Source organism: Perna viridis, chromosome 12 (genome assembly GCF_037379345.1).
Source record: "Perna viridis isolate PV_CMFRI_1.1 ecotype Kerala chromosome 12, ASM3737934v1, whole genome shotgun sequence".
NCBI classification, from domain to species: domain Eukaryota; kingdom Metazoa; phylum Mollusca; class Bivalvia; order Mytilida; family Mytilidae; genus Perna; species Perna viridis.
Window position 1 is genome coordinate 17559419 of NC_142456.1, and position 19789 is coordinate 17579207.

Sequence of the window (19789 nt, forward strand, 5' to 3'; positions counted from 1 at the left end):
CAGTTCATTTAGATGTTATTTTGTAGGATAGAGGAACAAATTAATGATGCATGTTACAACAAATCAATATTATACAACGTCTCAGAATTTGACGACTCTATTTGCTACATTGCTCCATTGGATCAAATTGATACAGGGAAGATAATATAAACTTATAGAAGAGTCTGAAAACTCCAAACGATGTGAGAACTGTCCAATTTGCGAACGAAATTTTTGGTCGTTCCCTCCGCGGGACTCGAACACGTACCGCTGTGACATCTATGGCAACACCGCCTACATAAATGTGATAGTTCTAACATGGTATCTGCATTTTATAGTTTCTGTTTTTTCTTAATTGATAACTCCGCTTTTAGTTTGTAATTTTACATAATTGTTCCATTATTTAACAACTCACGGCCTTCAATATTTTCTGAATCCTGAGTTAGAGGTGCATTTATATTTTGGAAAATAGGCAGAAACATGTTTTATATTCCTATATAGATTTTAAAAAAATCATTCTTTGGCAGGATTATGCCAGCAGCTTATGGTCTATATCTCTAAGAAATGTATTTCTAAAATTAATGTTAGAATAATGCCGATTTCATGTCGATATAGATGAAATGCGATAATCAGGATAGTAAAGAAAATGAAAATCCTTCTACGTTAATATAAATTTCCAGGAATGTCTTACGATGCATATTGCATGTTCGTAAAAACTTGAATCTGAGAATATCTTTCACTTCCATGGTATCTCCAATCAAAGTCTTTGATTGAAATATTATCTTGTTTAAAGTTGTTTTCAAATTCAGAGATGAGCAGAATCTACCAGAAGTGGTGAAGAGATGGGATGCGATTATCTTGATATAACTGGAGTTGACACTGACCTCATCTTTTCTAAAATTTTTCATTTGCGCCTGATGATTTTAGGCAGCGCATACATTGTTGTGTGAATTTTTAAATATTAAACATGAAACTGTTTTCGTTAAGACAATATAAGTAATATTATGTGCAATGGAGTAAAAGCTTGAATTTGTATAGACTACTTCAGTAGTATGTTATGAAATTAGGTGGTAAAAACTGTTAAAAAGAAAGTAGTACATGTGTATTTATCATTTCTTTCATAGACAAGTACAAATCTTAAAACCTATATATATATCCGTTTAAGTTTAATGCACAGGTATGACACTCCCTGTTTGTAATGTTAACTAGAGATACCGTCCTGGTTGATACAACAAATATATATAGTATTAATGGACAAAAGGTATGTTCATCTTTTTTTATTTTATGTTGTTTTTTATTATTTATATTAGATAATTAAACTTTGTCCCACCAACGCAACATATGAATTTCATTTAGTTATATCAAATATTCTGATTTTTTACAGTGATATTTTATTCTGTTTTGTTTATATGTATAAATCTTTAATGGTTATTGTTTTTTAAAAAGGTATTCAAATTTGTCACGTGATGTATATAACATGTATTTTGAAACAATATATTTAAATCATTTCACCAAGCGGTTTGTTTGAAATGAGAAAGTGAACTTATCCATATCTCCCCGTTGTTGACAATTGTATGAATGAGTCATTTCATACTCAAAATGTTTCATTAGTTTAACAACGTATATGTTGTAATGTATAAAAAGAGAAGTTGCTTAAGATGACACTTGGTTTAATTTTCAATGAGGGGCCATCATCAAACACACAATGAAAACCGTCTAAACGGACATCGTGTCGTGAGAATAAGAATTCGCGGTTTATTCCGATGTTAGGTTAAAACGGGCTCAAAATGTATTTTAACCTAATATAAGAGGACTGCAACTGCTGTTAGTTTAAGACGGATTTCTAGTTCATTAGAGATTTTGTTTAAAAAGGTTTTACTATGTATATATAATCTTTGCGGCGATTTAGTTCAGTAATTTTTGAAGTCACGATTTAAATCTATTTATAAAAGTTTAGTCAGCCTTCAACCGTTACCCTGGCTATATATATAGAACCATAAAAACCTATTTCATGTGTTCTTAAAATAGACAAATGGTGATTTTTTTTTCCGAGACGGCTATTATTTTGTGCAACACATAGGCGCGTCTTTTCATCAAAATAAGGAAACAGGTCCTGTCACGTGTATAATGATAATTAATAATGAACACCAAAGCGACATAAATGGTCAGACCAAGTTAGAACAATGACGAAATGGAGTCTTTTGGACTTTTTATTTTAATTTGTGGTGACTTGTTCTTGATATCGCTTTGTAAATACGATTTTGAATTGAACTTTATAAATCTTAAACTTTCATCTATTTCATATCGCCAATGGATCCGTTCTCAAAGTTGAATGTTGATTTTTGATTGACTGCGACGGCTAATGAGAAATAAATTACATAGAAAGCATTGGAATTCATTGAAAAAAAAGATTACTCGTTCATTTTGTTAATAATTTGGTTGCTTTCTTGGGAAACTGTATAATCTTTTTCTGAGCCATCCATTGTCGATTTGAAATGATTTATGATATTAGACATATAATAGTATATGATATGAACATTACATTGGGAATAATAGGATAATTAATTGAAAAAAGTGAATAACTCAAACATGATCGATCACGAGTGTCGAAGAAAGCCTAGATTTAACAATTGTGAGGAACTTGTTCCGCGCACGAAATAAATCTTATTGCGTGCTTGGCATGAGTGATCATATTGTGGTTATTCACGATAACCACTTGATTATCCTATTTATTATATACATTTACTTGATTATTCGTTGCTATTTTCAACGTAAATTTCCAATTTTCGTGAATTGATTTTAAAGTTGTGATTGTTTTGGCGGGAGAACGTCCGAGAGTGAAATTACCGAATTTATTCCACAGTGTGAATTATCGAAATTTATTACACTGGGAACATTCGATATTTTTTAGTGGAGTCCGAGTTGCTCATTTACTTTTGTTACTTTGTATGTGTGGTTTTGGTTGCTTTGTGTACTTTGTTGTGTATGTCTGTTTTCCATGTCTGGTCTTTGTCCCTGGATTACATTCTTTTGATTACCGCTATAACCTTGGTTCCCTTGATTACTCTATAAAACACTGCTATCTATATAATAATAAAAAAATTCCATGGGATAAAATGTATCATGTGCCATCCATATCATAGGAACTGTCTGGTTTCTAAATGGACAGTCTCTTAATATAAAAGGTTACATGCATCTACATTTGGTCAAAAGTTTAAGGACAGCAAATATAATTGATAAAATGAAAAATTTCTAAGACTGCTACAAATACTGCGTTGAACACTTATTTTTTTAAATTAATACTAATCTTAGTAGACACGTGGTTTAAACGAAATTATATATGTTTACTGTATTAGAATACAGGTAAATAACATTTCATCCCGAATTTAAAATCTGATACCATATTCTCAACGGCCTTTAAACATTGAATTTCGTTTTTTGTGGGACCCATAATTCTTGATTTTCTTTGTAAACATTGAAAGGTTAACCAAGGAATGACTCATACAGTGAACGAATTTACACATCCAAACAGTTTGTGCGATGTTAACATTTATTTTTGTGGGGAATAAATTTTCTCTTGGATCGTTTATGATCATAACCTACTAGATCATAAACTGATTTTGGATAAAGTTAAACATATTGATAAATGGATAATGAGATGTGCCGAATATTTAAAACCAAGAACAATAGTTATTTTGGCTTTTTTATTACTATTCTATCGTATTACGAAATCCAACAACATAAAGAGCAAGAGTATGATTGTTATTTTCTTTCCATTGAGAAATTCGGTCTTTCATAATGTAATGTATACAACTACTAATATTTGGGATGCAATTGAATTCTCTTTAAATTTGTATCCGTGAATTGCAATTGTGAAGGTAGTTGAATTTATGAAGATGGCAAATGTATTGTTTTCAATTATTAGTATTGTTCGAATTACTAACTTCTTCATTATTGTTTAACTATTTAGAATTTTCTATTTTGACATCGTGTCTTATATTTTCAGTCTTTCCAATCCTGTGATTATTGTTTTGTGAAACTAACATGACGTTCATTATTCGACAAGTACAATGAAAAAAGAAGAAGACAAAACGATTATATTAATGAATCGTAGTGACGAAAATCCACATATTAAACTAAACAAATTAATATATTTTAATCGCAATGGCTTGATATAATTTAGTAATTTAGGGGGAACAAATGACTACTTCATTCTTAAAATGTTTTGGTCATTTCGCCATGATTTCCACATTACAATGTATGTTGGCGTTTCATGATCAATGAGATACATGTGTATATATAGAGAAAAACAATACTGGACATAAATTAACGTTTTGAAAAGAATAAGCGAGTGTCGATTTTTAAGCATACATATCCGAAAAAATGACAGTTTTTGTCTGTATTATTTATATGTCGGTAGTCATTGTAGTTTTAGCGAAGCATATGACATTTGATTTCCATGGATCGGACAGATCTATAAGATCCATATCAAACAATTTCCACATGCATTCCACATATACTGGCATAAATGGATTTACTTGTTTTGTTTGCCACCCAGGATTTCATTATCTCAAAGACTGTACTTTAAACTACACAACAGCTGTTTGTAAAGAATGTGCGGCAGGGACGTACAATAGTAACTTTAATATTGCTTATAAATGTGCCGATTGCACTACAACTTGCATCGATAAAAATGCCGAGATTGTGGTAAGGTGCAACTCCACTTCTGATGCAATATGTCGATGCAAAAGTGGATTTTACAACCAATCAACTGGCCCCGGCGAATCGAGATGTTTACCTCATACCAAATGTGAGGCAGGAAAAGAACCATTTCAACAAGGTAAGTTGTGTATTCTCGCTATTTTTTCAATACATATTCCAAACAAAAGTGGATTGGACAAAACTGAGATTCCATTAAAGCCTTTCAATACTTAAATGTATTTTGTAGAACTTCTACAGTATACGAACATAAAACGTATAGACAAATACTGAAATGAATACACAACTGTGGAAAAAGAGATTTATATAAAGTCTGAATGAACTAAATAGGGCAAGATGGCATTGATTTGCTCTTTGGGGGAATATTATAGTAATATCTTTATTTGCTTTAATTTAAAATCACATATTTTAAAAATCAGATATTGTGGGCACAAATTAAAACGGACATACAAAGTTTGGAACTGAAATATTTGTACAATTATCAATTATAATATAAAATGTGCATATTGTATTCTGTTTTTTAAATTAATAACTTTTTTCAGAAACGTTATTCTTTATGAAAGTACAATATCTCCTGAAGGTTCAATAGAAATAAACTGAACTTTGTGTTATATTACGGTATAAAATTTCTATTTTGACAATAAGTAAATGACATTCATTAAAACAATTATTTGGTATTGGTCTCGTCTGACATTTCACTACTCAAACAGCACTTGCAAAACATTATTTGTTGGTCAACATAATTATTGGCATATTACCAAGTTAGGTAAATGGAAACCAGGACAAACGTTTTGTAATGTCCACAGAAAAAGTACTGACATTATTTTGATTCTAAGTATGGGCACTTTGGGACCATACATGCGAGTATTTCATCAACATAGAAAACATTGTTGTACCAAGCAAACTGCTGAATTAAATACACCGCAGTAAACATGACTTTTTTAATTCATTAACCTGTTATTAGTATGCATACAGAGTTAATTAAAAACAGTAAGTTGTGTAACGTACAGATGTAGCATCCAGGGAAGTTAAATGTAATAAATATACAATTCTAATATTACATCCTAACAGACTTTAAGACCACAAATGTGGTCGATTTCCGATTGCTATATGAGCAGCAGGCGACTTATTGAGCATGGCTTGGGTGTGTGTAAATTGTTCCTTACCCTATTCATATAAACAAACACACGTAACATTCCGATATGTATCAGCTGTTTTCATTCATTTCAGTAGCGTGAAAATTCAGATAAGTTGTTCACGTGGTTTGAGGAGTAGCTCCCTATTAATAGCTTTGCAACCAAATACATCCGATGATTTAAATCCAAAAATAAAATGTATACAAAAGGTACTCAAAAACCAATGATATTGAAATGGAAGTCAAATTCAGATAAGTTCTACCAAATGTGATACACAAAAAAGCCCCAGTGTTTTGGGGTTTTTTTTAAATTCGTGGTATTGAAAATTAAGGTAAAGAATCCAGGTAGAAAGGCCAGACATGGTAAACAGACATACACAACAAAGAACATAACGTAACTAAAATATCACGTATAAAATAACAAAAGTAAAGGAGCAACTCAGACACCATTAAAAACTTGGAGCATGGACCAGTTGCGCCGGTAGGGTAAGCGTCCTCTACTTTTCTAGAAACACCCGCCAGGTTGTTCATTGAAAGTCAAGTCCGGGGTAGACGAAAGATGAAAGGAAAACTATGACAAATTGAACAAATCAAATGGATAAACCGTAAACAAAATGTTTAAAAAGTTCAGATGAAAAAACAAAAAGGATTTTTCTTTACTTTGAACTAGAAATAACCATTTGTTAATGAGTTAACTAAAAATGGGGGAATGATATAAGGCTTACTTGAAAAACAATCACTACTTTTCCTTAGGATTCATTTTTGCACACCACGAGTCTATTTTCGTAAACTTGTTCATCAAACGTATTTGCTATCAGCATCACGTTGGAAGCCACGGGTTTACCAAGGTGTAGCCATGGTAGCACCAACTTGTGACATGCGCATACTTGAATGGGTTGCAATTGTATCGCCAAGTCTTCCTACACATTTGGCAGCAATATGGGTTCAGAATAAGGTTTACAAAATCTCTCTCTCTCTCTCTCTCTCTCTCTCTCTCTCTCTCTCTCTCTCTCTCTCTCTCTCTCTATATATATATATATATATATATATATATATATATATATATATATATATATATATATATATATATATGTGACGACTCTATCCGCTACAACATATGTAAACGCATAGAAAGGTCTGAAAAATTCCCACCGATGTCAGAACTGTCAAATTTCGCGATGTTATTTTCATTTTGTTATAGGTACCTCAACAACAGACACGAAATGTCGTAAATGTAATGAGGGATATTATTCAAATTCAACGTCTTCAACCGCAAGTTGTAAACGTTGCAAGCTATGTGACCCAAGTGGAGAAGTAAGCAGTTGCAGTGACACGAAAAACACAGTCTGCGTGTCAGACGGTTGGTTCTTTCTTCTTCTTCTTTTTTTTATTGTTTTTGTTTTATATTTGTTTTTGTATTTATTTATTTGAGGATTGTTTTTAAACTTTGACCAAGTAATGAGACATAACCAACTATGATTGACTTTACGCCCCAAAGTTGGTTATGCGAGCATCACAAGCATGCGGTAAAAAATTAAAACCAATCCTTATGATTTAATTTCAAATGGATTAAGGTCAAAATTCTGATAAGTCCCTTCATCAAAGGTTTAGAATTATTTGAATTTCGGACTCGATCGACATTAATGACGTCACAGTGCCCAGATGAGAAATAAACAACTAAATTACATTATTTCTTTTAAATAAAAAGAGTGAATTTGGCATTAGTGTGAAGGTACTATTTCTATTATTTATAGCAGTAGTAATTTAGTAGAAATTATCATGTATTGATGAAAAATGAAGTATTTTTGGACGAAGGTCCTTTATTATTTCTTTATAATTTAATTGCAGAAGAAAAGTCGTCATTCTACGAGTTTGAGTTACCATTCATTATAGTTGCAGTCCTTGCAACCGCAGTGGCTGTTGCGATAATTTTTTATCTATACAGAAATTGTTACGTCTGTGAGAATAAAATGATCTGGTGAGGTTATTGAGTATATTTTCCAAAACGTCTAAAAGTCTATTAGCGATTAAAAAAGAAACCATGAAATTGCTACCAAGCATTCAAAGTATATTGTTTAACATAGAGAGAGTTCAATGTCTGGAATCAAAACAATAGGTATCCGCCAGCCCTACTGGCTACCGTTTTTTTATGTTGATAAAAGGCTTCTTTAAAATTTTCCAATAATATTTTAACATTCTTAAAGATGTCAAAAATGTGTGTAAAGTGGTTTACTTACGAAGCATAATGCACTATCATGCATATTCATGCATGAGTCGGATGGTAAACTTATCTGCTAAAATTACTGTTATTTTCATAATTATTTATTTTGTAGTTGTCGACAAAATGAAAGTGCTGAACAGATTAAAATTAAACAACGATTAGGTTTATGTGTTGAGCCAAGTAAGTATTCAGCTTTGATATTGTAGGACTTGATTTGTTCTTTATTTACAATTACGTCTTGAACCTAGTTAAAGTCTAATATATTCTCGTTTTGGATTTACCAACTTGTAACCTTTAAAAACTGTTTTAATAAATATTTTAAAATAGACGAACGCTGTAACTGCTGATTAATGAAATGTACTTTTGCCTTTTTGGTGAATCAGCACAAAATTGATTAAAGATTAAAATTTGTGTAACTATCAAAGGACATGGACAATTTCATGCTACAAGAAATGTATTATAGAACACAAATAATAGTATAGAAAGACTTTGAACTGACACAAAAATGTGAAATATTTGTATAGTAAACAGCCCGTAACAAATTTCTCATAATGTTCAATGCAAAACCAATGCTTACATTTATATTTTGCTATTGCGTAGCTTTTAGTTTTATAGTTTTCCTTTCCTCGTTTGTCTGCCCCGGACTTGACTTTTTATGAACAACTCGTCGGGTGTTTCTAGAAAAGCAGAGGACGCTTGCCCTACTGATGCACCTGGTCCATGCTCCCAGTTTTTAGTGGTGTCCAAGTTGCTCATTTGCTTTTGTTACTTTGTATGTATGATTTTAGTTACTTTATGTTCTTTGTTGTGTATGTCTGTGTTCCATGTCTGGTCTTTGTCCCTGGATTGAATTCTTTTGATTACCGCTATAACCTTGGTTCCCTTGATTACTCTTTTTTAAAAAGCCTTGTTATCATTTGAAATCTGTCGACTTTTCGATCACGCTTGCCTCACTACAAGGAACCTATGAAATGGAGTTTCTTGTATTTTTACGTCAATTACACATATAGAGACGAAGAAGTAACACTTTCTCTGTTTATACAAGATGTAACATCCACTCATTAGAATATGACCTCAAGGTCTTCACCGCTCACAAATACATTTCATTAATATCTGATCGCAGCTTGCAATGTTATAAAAGCAAAAGTACTGTTCGATCAGTTTCTGAACTTTTATTTATCAAATATTCTTTTTGCATCGCATAGGTACAACATGTTATTAAAACTTGTTTGGTAAATAACTGAGGGTTTATAACGTCCTTAACTACCCTTTCGGGTCTCTCGCGGACGAGATGTATGTGCTATAATATTGTGTTCATTTGTAGATGAAGCCCCGTCATTATTGGCACCAGCACCCACAACTGAGCATTTATCCACAACTGTCAATAGAACATATATGGATAATGATGGAACACATCGTGATCTCTGGGGAAAACTATTTATGAGTTTAGGGAAAGAATTACCATGTTCAAAGTGGAAATTCGTAATTCGAACTCTGTACGGTAGGTACTTGTTCATAGATTTAATTATAATTTTAAAGCAAAGGATTTGAATACACAGGTTTCCTCACTATGATTTTTTTACATCATCAATGATCCATCCATGTACGTACATTTCTTCTCGTAGTGCATATCCAAATGCGCCAGATGTGATAATCATATGATGCTCGATTCATATGATAATCATATGATGCTCGATTCATATGATAATCATATGATACTCGATTCATATGATAATCATATGATAATTTTCATATGATTATCATAACATTCTCATATGTTAACTTTGACCCGAAAGCATATCATAATTATGCAAGTCATATCTAAACGAAAAATATGATTCTCATGTGTGGCACGTTTGGCTGTGTATTAATCTCTGTAATTCAAAATAAAACACACAAAAGTCTTTAATTGTCCGACAATGATTGTTCAATACTGACGATGACGGAGACCATTGTTTATCTAATTTTTCAGATTGTTTAAATATTCGGGATCGCTTATACACAAAATACGAACAAAATGCCAACAATTATGCATTAGTACATCTATAGTTGGCTATGATGTTCCAGATCCACCATTTCTGTTTGAATGTATTTTTTTTTTCAGTAAATGTAAATTTGTTCATAGTATCTGAATGCCAAGCATGATATTGTGTACCTTCGGGTCATGCTTAAAGTTAAACTTTTTTTTATTTTACAGGGAAGTACTACAAATCTAATTCCGTACTTGAGAACAAAGTGGACACCATAATTCACGACCACCAAGGTAATTTGGTCGAACAAAAGTACCAATGCTTACTTTCATGGTACAGACTTGCTGGGGATAATGCTTGTCTTAGAAATATTATTTCAGCACTACAATCCAATGATTTAACAGATTTAGGTGAAAAACTTAGGAGAGATTTTCCGTCTTTGCTGTAAAATCCAGTCCAAAATGGGTGTAGATCGCATTCCTCCATGACAAACTTTTTATAAACAAAAGATGTTACTGATGTCGTTTCTAAACCGGTTTCAAGAGCGTAATCTATTAAATACTTGGTTTGCTTGGAAAGAATTTGACTGCACGATTGACTATGGTTCAAATCGTGTTTATTGTATTGAGTTCTTTTTTTATTTTCACTTATTCGTTGTTCATATCTTTTGTACTATTTTGACTACTGGTTTTACCGATTTTGACCGCTGGCAATTTTATGCTGTCCTTTTTTGTTGAAATATACCAGATATAGTAAACGGTACCAGAAATAATGAACTATAATGAAACTGGGAGGTTTAGCGTGCTATATAACCTGGTTTAACCCACCTATCTTTTTGAAATGAATGTACCAAGTCAGGATCATTGCGTTGAATGGTTTTCCTTCCATTTGTTGTCCTGATATTGCCATTTGTTGTATGGACTTTTACTTTAGACTATTCCTTTTGACTCCTGCGTAGATTTTGTCAGTTCGGTAATTCTATTATCACCCTTTAATTATTACAGCTAAGTGTCATTAGATCAGCTGAAACCGTCCTTGTGCTAGACTACCCAAAGTTTATGCAAGATACATTGACACTGTCAAACCCATTAACCGTATATATAACTTATCATCGATCCATAATCATTTGTTAGTTGAATTCAGCAACTATAAAACCAATAGTATAATCAGTGATATACAAGTAGTATTATAATCAGAAAGAAAAATTTGTTTAGGATATATTTATGTTATTTGAAATATTTTAGTAAAGCACCGTTTTTATGATAATTACTTATTCATTTCCTTTTTGTTCTTAATCCATTGATTTTTACATTTGCATTTATCAAATGATCTCAGAATCAGATAGGCCACAATGTTAGGGTTGCTTCTTTTAAAAAATCTAAAATTCTTTCTAAAGTTTTAATCCGCATTTGGAACATTTGGCTAGATCAAGTAAATGTAAAAGTTCAAATTTAGGCCAAAACCAAAAAGGACACGAACTTTGGTACACCAGCAAACCTTGAAGTCAAAATCGCATATATTCTACTTTCACTTTGGTGTTATTGTTGGGCTGCAGTATTTCTAGTCAGCCTGATATCCTTCCTCTTTCCTGTCTATAAATCTGAAAATAAAAATCACATTTTTTTTTTATTTGGATACATCTTTAAATTTATCTAAAATTCCACTTAAAAATTACCTGCAGCTTACAAAATCAGAAAAAAAGGAACCGTTACTATGGTTTATTAAACTCTATGTTTTGACGTACATCCTGCCGCTCAAGAATATCAATACAAGACTGATACCTGTATCATCCTGCTAATTGTGTATCGAGTCAAATAGGGGGAAACTATTTGAATTTACTTCAAGGTTTTCCTCTTTATATCGAAAAATGCAGTGTTTTTCATATATGTTCATTGAATATCTTTTTACGATTTTGCTCCTGTCTTTTAAAACAAATTTAATTGGACAAAAAAATGAAAAGAACTTGTTTCTTAGACTACATGTTTATTTAAATAAAATCAATATTAGAAAACAAATTAACGTAAGCATGATTCCCATAAAAAAAAGTGAGGTGCTACATCAATTGCAGGAATGATTAACATCAAAAATTGTTGTCCAGGACTATATGAAATATATTCAACGGACATTAAACTATAATTTTCTAGTCACTCCTTATTTAGTCATGGTACTGTTTATGGCGATCGTTCTAATGATCTTTTTTTCATATTTACGGCATGCAAGCCATTTTAGCAAGTTTTTCAAGGGAGCGTAACTACCAAACTACACAAAAACCTGGTTGACGGTCTCAAGAAAAACATTTTTCTTTAACTATTTTCATTTCGGTAAGTAACAAAATGGTTTGAAAACAAATTATCCAAGAGTATCGAAGCACTTACCGCATCTCAAATAAGTCAAATATTTGAAGTCTACAGTAACTGATGTTCCTTGCTCCAAATAGACAGTAAACCAGTCTGTCTGGTTGGAGAGTTAATTCCCTTTTGCTCCAAATTTTAAATAACGAAGTCAGAGTCGAGAATATGAAAAGGGTCTATTCGATTGTTAATTTGTAGTATACAAACAAGTACATTTTAGTATCTGTTTTAATTGTTTAAATTGATTCTCGTCATGGTATTTTGACAAAATACTTGTTCTTAGTATTTTAATGACAAGATGTGGAAAAACTCTGCTTGGATGAAGAAATTTACTATCTGGCTTCAACCAAAAAAAAAAGGCAGTTGTTTAATGTCTTTCACGCATGGTGTTATTTATAGTGTTCTTAATTTATCAAATGTTGATAATTTGATCATTTGTAGTATACATTTTATATTGAAGTATAACATTTGTTTAGATTAATTAGCATAAAAGATTTAATTGAGCTATTATGGTGCTTTGACGAAATACATGGTTTTAGTATTTTGATGGAAAGATTGGTCAGCTATAGTTTATACGAATATCATATTATTTGTATAAAAGCCCCGTTTTGCCAAAACATGGAGCTCAGAAAGTGCACGTTGTCTCCGAGTTGGATAGGTGGTTAATATATAGTTCTATTAATTAAGAAAGATACGTATTTCCTATGACTTCGGAGTTCGAACTGCATTTGTAGTTCATATTGCCATTCTTTAGTTGATAAATGAAGCGACTCAACTTAGTCTCCAAGGTTTTACTTTAATTTCATTGCTCAATACATTAAAAGTGTTTGTTTTGTTTGTTTTGTTATGTTCATGTAGTTTAATAAAAAGAAACGCTGACATTTATGTTATTGTGCGTCTTTTTTTCCAGTGTGTTATTTCTTTTCTATATTGAAACTGCTATCAAGTCACTGACAGAGATTTGTGCGATCTCCATCGTAGACCTATTTAACAGTTTCCTGAATTCACTTCTATAATTTTCACAAGGCATGAGATTCATCCGTAACTATGCTGCGAAGCTGTTTCTATCATAAACAACCATGTTTGATAAGGAGACTCAGTTTAGAAGTATACACTGAAACTAAACTACTAATGAACTATGAACTATCTATAAATCGTTTAACATTAACTGAATAATTGTTCCTTGGTTCAAGTTCAATTTCAATGTAAAAAGTAAAATAAAAAAATAAATCATATTTGGACAATTAAAGATGACACTGGCATATTCTTTGAGCAACTATATCGAGTGGAAACAGAAAATCTTTTTAAATCGCTAATATTATCAGCGACTTCTTGGACGCGTGGTTTCGGTACTTTACATTCGCATATATGATTTGCATAATTACATAATGTTACACCACATTATGCTGCTGAACGCTGCCGTGAAACCAATTCTAGCTTCATATGAGATCAAAATGTACCTCTTAAATATCATACACATGCTTTCTACGTGTGTTTTTGCTTGTAAGGGAAAGAAAAGTTTACATTAGCAGATGTAAGTGTCGGTCCTGGTCAATATATCATAAGCAACCCAAAGATCGCTAAAAATTTTAGAGAAACTTTTGGAACGAACACATTACCTCCACTTCCTGGTAACCAGATGTTTTGATTGAGAAACATTCGGGTCATCACGGTTACGACAGAGTAATCATATCAAGGGAATCAAGATTCTAGCGGAAGTCAACCGATTTTACAGCATATCGCATTCGTTCCATTTCGGATATTGAAAGCATGCAAAAGTCAGTGGCATAGAACATTTGACGATTAGCATCTTTGTGGACTTCAGTCTTTGATTTAAACAGTACTCCTATTTATGACAGTAAATGTCAAAGACAAATTGGTGTTTGTTCTGACGATAATTTAGCAATTTTTCGCAATTTAGACTCCATCCGAAAAAAAAATGATTATATAAGAAGAAAAATTGCCAAATGGTAATAATGATGAATTTTCGATATATTTTTTTTCTTGAATTTTTTTTATAAACTACAGTGACTTTCCTGAAACCATGACACTCTTCTGTTACCAATCTGCTGAAAAATACAAAGGACTGACAAAGCTACTGGGACAATTTAACTGTTGCTATTGTAACAGTTGATGAATTTGTAGCCACTCACTCATGAAAATTCACCTAGACAGATGTAAAGCGGCCAATACCCTCAATGTTTCACGTCATAAGGAATTTTCTCAGCTTATGAATATTACCCACGTTTTTGGAGGAGCTTTGTGCTTTTTTAATTTATGATTTTTTTGTTGTTTAGTTATTGCATGTAGTAGTTGACAGAAACATGTTCAATACAACTTTTGTACTTGCTAACATAGGAAAAACATTAATGTGGAAAACTAATGGTTGTGAATATTTTATACATAATTTTCCAAGAAGAAATGCTTTAAACTCGTAAGCCCTCAAGTTGATAGCAAATATGAGATAGCAAGTTAAAGAAAATCAATGTACTTCCATTAGCAGCACTATCATGAAATGAACAATTATAAATGGAAGTTATGTTGCTATTTATTTCAATCGTCCCATCTCAAATCTGAATCCACTGAATACTGCCTTTGTTCATTTAAAATATATGCATTGAGATATACTCCTTCAAAGTATCTAATGTAACTATAGTTCAGGTTCTTATAAATGTAATGTACATGTTTGTGTGAATATATATATAGTTCTGATGAAATTTAATGCACTTTATCCATAAGTATAAATCCAGTTAAAATCTTTTTTTCACATAGATCAGAGCTGTAAATCATAGCACTTAATCCAGAACAACAATTACAATGAACGTTAAACTAAGAAATATTTTCCATTTAATTCCAGTTACATTATTGCACTTAATCCCAAGTTATAATTCCAATGAAAAAAAGCACTTAATCTAAATCTTTAATTTAAAAACAACCATTGCACTACATCCCAAACCACATAGTATGTTAATGAAATCATTGCTTTTCATTAATCCAAAAAAGTTTAAGGGGAAAACATTTAAATCCAAATCTATGAAATATTGCACTACACACAAATCCCAAACTACATATTAATTGCACTTAATACAAAGAAGCTTCAATGTAAATAACACTTAATACAAATTATAAATTTCATTGAATATCATAGCACTTATAACCCCAAATTATAATTTCAATAATCCCAGTTTGTAGTGGAGTCCGAGTAGTTCATTTGCTTTTGTTACTTTGTATGTATAATTTTAGTTACTTTATGTTCTTTGTTGTGTATGTCTGTTTTCCATATCTGGTCTTTGTCCCTGGATTACATTCTTTTCATTACCGCTATAACCTTGGTTCCCTTGATTACTCTTTCAATCGAACTCAATGCACTGAATCCCAAACTTTAACACAAATGAAAATTATTAACATGACAATTAATCCTAAACTATGAATACCAGTGCAGTTAATCCGGAACAATATAATTGCAGTGGAAATTCTTCACATTTTATAAAGCACATGTAAAAATAAATCCTGGACCGAAGTGTCTGTGATTAGGAAGAAAGTTTCTTCAATAAACCATGTATATCGATGTTCAACTTGAAGGCTGAAACATGTCTTGTGAATTAACTGTAGAAATGTTTGGTAATGAAATATATACACACAGAATCGACTCAATTCAGTGTGCATAAAGCCAAACATATCGATCGAATGGGAGGCATTACAGGTTAAACATTTGAAGATTTTTTTCCTTTATCAGCTTACTACTTTTCACACTTATATTCTTAGCAATGTCAACTGAAATTTTGCCCTTTTCCACTGCAGATATGGGAGGTGTTTCAAAAGAAATGAACGAAACACGCAAAAAAATCACATACCTTGTGTATGAGTACGAAATAAGCGCATGTAGATCTAACCTGCTAACAGAAAAAAAATGTAAGATACAGTATATTTAAAAGGTGCAGTAGGGAAAGGTTGTCTTCAGGTCTCATGCAGCCAGTACATTTTACCAACGACAAAAGCCGTAAGGTTCTGGAGTATTTTTTTGCAATCCAAAAATATAAAGCGAATGGTTTGAACAACAAAACATATGCCAGAAGTTATAATCATAAGGAAGGCTGTTAAAAATTTCTATAAATAATGCAGAGTTCGACACATGCGCTCTATGTTTTCTACATACAAAGGTTTCGTTTATAATCTATTTTTCAAAAATTTGTCTGATTTTTAATTTCCGTCTTCACTTTTAGTGAAACACATGCTTTAACAGCAATAGAACTTTGTTTTCAATGAGGACTCGTATCATATTTTACAACTGAATTATGAAATTTTCAAATTTATTAAGTAGAACTCCAGATAAGAATCATGCAAAATGTGATTCATGGTTGGAAAGCCTACATATTGTTATTCTTGATATTTTGTTTAAAATATCATATTGAATAGAAAGTAACATGTGGCTTTTCATATTACCCTTGTTCATAGGATATTAAAAATTATATAGAATGTACTGTAGAATTCAAAATTGCGGGGATTACTCTGTAAATGACGCTGAAATACAACAGAAACTATTGGATTTTCAATGTAGATTATTTCCAAAAACAGACAGATTGGAATGAATAAAAATACATTTCATCATATAGACATATAAAGCAACTTAATCACAAAAATTAAAATATGTAGAAGGTGTATCACATTCTACAGAATTTGCATGATTATTGATAAGACTGCTACTTAAGTAACAGTCCACATAAAATTTACACTGCCAGTGATAAAGTGATTCATGGTGTAGAAAAATCCACCAAAATGATGCTTTTTCAGTCTCTATATTCTATACTTTCACTTAACGATAATCATTTCTGCATTCAGATCTGCACATTTTAGAAAATCATATATTTTTCTACCACTAAAATCAATCAAATCAAACAAAATGAAGAATGAAAACTCTTGCAAAGTGCTAATTTTATGTGAAATCTATATAAATTTTAACTCAAAAGCGCAACCCGGGGCCCACACGAAAAACTAAGACTGATTATGTGATCTATAACGGTGATCCCACATTTTCTTTTTTTGAAATATGAAATAATGTCAGTTTATTGTAACCCCTTTTGGGATTCTGCGCTGGAGATATTTTTTTGTTTTGGCCACCGGTTTGAATTATAAATATTCAAATTAAATGAATTATAAATATTCAAATTAAATGAATTATAAATATTCAAATTAAATGAATTATAAATATTTATAAATGAATTATTAATATTTATAAATTCAAGACAATTATTAATATTTCGTGTATAATTATTCATAAATGAATAATAAGTATTAATAAATCACATCATCTTTATTAATATTTATGAATTAATTATAAATATTAATAAATTAATTTTAAATATTTCTAATTCAACTTTAAATATTTCTAATTCAACTTTAAATATTTATAATTATTTATAAATATTTATAAATAGGCATTTATGTCCACTTTGGCTTGCCATATCGGCATATTTTAACTTTGAGAAAAACTATGAAAATGTATCTGCCAGAAATATTAGGTATGATCTACCTTAATATAAAGACGCAGGGTGAGACTAAATATAGTATGTTCATAATCTAGGCTAAAAACCACTAATTCCACTTCCCATAGGCTTCTATGCTAATTTCACAATATTCAATGGCTTCTCTGGACTTTACCTTAACTTTAACCTGCAGATGACTATATATCAGCATGATTCTAGATATGTCAGCTCACAATCCTCAGAATGGCATGTGGGGTTAGCAGACTTGCAGTGCAGTACTGGTCACCGGAAGTGAAGGGTCTATAAATAGCATGGGAAATCCCAGTGTTTTCACAAGATAGGGGTATATTTAAAAATCATTATGGAGATTAGGCTTCACATCACAAGAAGCAAAATGCACCTATAAAATGTACAGAAATGTTTTTCCTTTCAGAAACTCTTTAAATTTTTAAAATAAGATGAGAACTTTTTTCACAGCACTAAGAGGAACAGGGGTAATTTCTGCGTAGGACTATTTTTGCGTACGTTCCAAATGCTCATTGGTTGAATTGGTGGTCTGTAACCTAAAGTGTCACTTTTTGTCTTAGAAAAAATAAATAACTATACAGGTATCTTCCTACACACATACTGAATGCATTTGCAAAGTTTCAGTGAAATGTGACAAGCACTTTTTTAAATATTTGATTTTTAAATATAGGGTAACCAAGTTGTGCGAGCAAAAAAGTGAAAATATTCTACCATACTGAAATGCATTAAATATTTGCAAAGAACTTTTTCTGACTTTTCAAATAAAAAATATCAATCACAACTTGTTTTTTAACAATATTAATGAAGAAATAGTTTTAAAAGTAATCATTTTCTGAGAAATTGGTCTATTTTTAAAAATTTATTTCTGACATGCCTCCCCCTTTTTCTTGATCACATGTCAAAAATCCTAAATCTTTAAATTTTCACAAAAGGTGATATATTTGGCATTAAATTTGTAAATACAGTGTTTTCACATTAAAACATGACCAGTAAAGGGCACCTAAAGCAAAAAAAGGGCTCAATAATGGATTTTCCATGTTGCCATAGGGGAATGCTTATATGGCCTTAACCGCAGTAATGAAAGTGAGTTTTTCCTCATTTCTAACCTAATTTTTGCTCAAATCTACACAAAACTTGATTTCAAGTGCTTATTACTACCATATTTAGGTAAATATAGCCCTCAAAGTTTAATATTTGATATTTTTACTAAATTTTCTACACTTTTTACAAGATAGGACATAAAAATCAGCCAAAAAGACCAATTTTCCATAATTTGGACCTATAACTTAAAAAAATGCATATTTTGAAGGATTTTTGTAGTGTATTCCTCTCATGGCAAAGTTAACAAGATCTTCAAGTAGTTTAAAGCTATTTCAAGAAACTTTTCATTTTGCCATGGCTTCATCTTAAGGCTAAAAACCACTAATTCCACTTCCCATAGGCTTCTATGCTAATTTCACAATATTCAATGGCTTCTCTGGACTTTACCTTAACTTTAACCTGCAGATGACTATATATCAGCATGATTCTAGATATGTCAGCTCACAATCCTCAGAATGGCATGTGGGGTTAGCAGACTTGCAGTGCAGTACTGGTCACCGGAAGTGAAGGGTCTATAAATAGCATGGGAAATCCCAGTGTTTTCACAAGATAGGGGTATATTTAAAAATCATTATGGAGATTAGGCTTCACATCACAAGAAGCAAAATGCACCTATAAAATGTACAGAAATGTTTTTCCTTTCAGAAACTCTTTAAATTTTTAAAATAAGATGAGAACTTTTTTCACAGCACTAAGAGGAACAGGGGTAATTTCTGCGTAGGACTATTTTTGCGTACGTTCCAAATGCTCATTGGTTGAATTGGTGGTCTGTAACCTAAAGTGTCACTTTTTGTCTTAGAAAA

At 31.5% G+C, this 19789-nt stretch overlaps 1 protein-coding gene across 4 annotated transcripts; it reads left to right on the forward strand.

Annotated features, from left to right (window-relative positions):
• The first annotated feature begins 1084 nt into the window (after nucleotides 1-1084).
• LOC148601512 (tumor necrosis factor receptor superfamily member 6-like) lies at nucleotides 1085-13260 on the forward strand. 4 transcript variants are annotated; one of them, XM_088555007.1, is made up of 7 exons: nucleotides 1085-1240; nucleotides 3986-4819; nucleotides 7035-7193; nucleotides 7682-7811; nucleotides 8167-8234; nucleotides 9379-9555; nucleotides 10252-13260. In XM_088555007.1, exons 2-7 carry the CDS (start codon nucleotides 4363-4365, stop codon nucleotides 10470-10472), a joined length of 1212 nt encoding a protein of 403 aa, XP_088411133.1. In that variant the 5' UTR covers nucleotides 1085-1240; nucleotides 3986-4362; the 3' UTR covers nucleotides 10473-13260. The 4 variants fall into 4 exon arrangements, with proteins under 4 accessions (XP_088411133.1, XP_088411137.1, XP_088411134.1 ...); XM_088555011.1 differs by lacking the exon at nucleotides 1085-1240 and adding an exon at nucleotides 2208-2228; XM_088555008.1 differs by lacking the exon at nucleotides 1085-1240 and adding an exon at nucleotides 2644-3732.
• Nucleotides 13261-19789: the final 6529 nt, after the last annotated feature.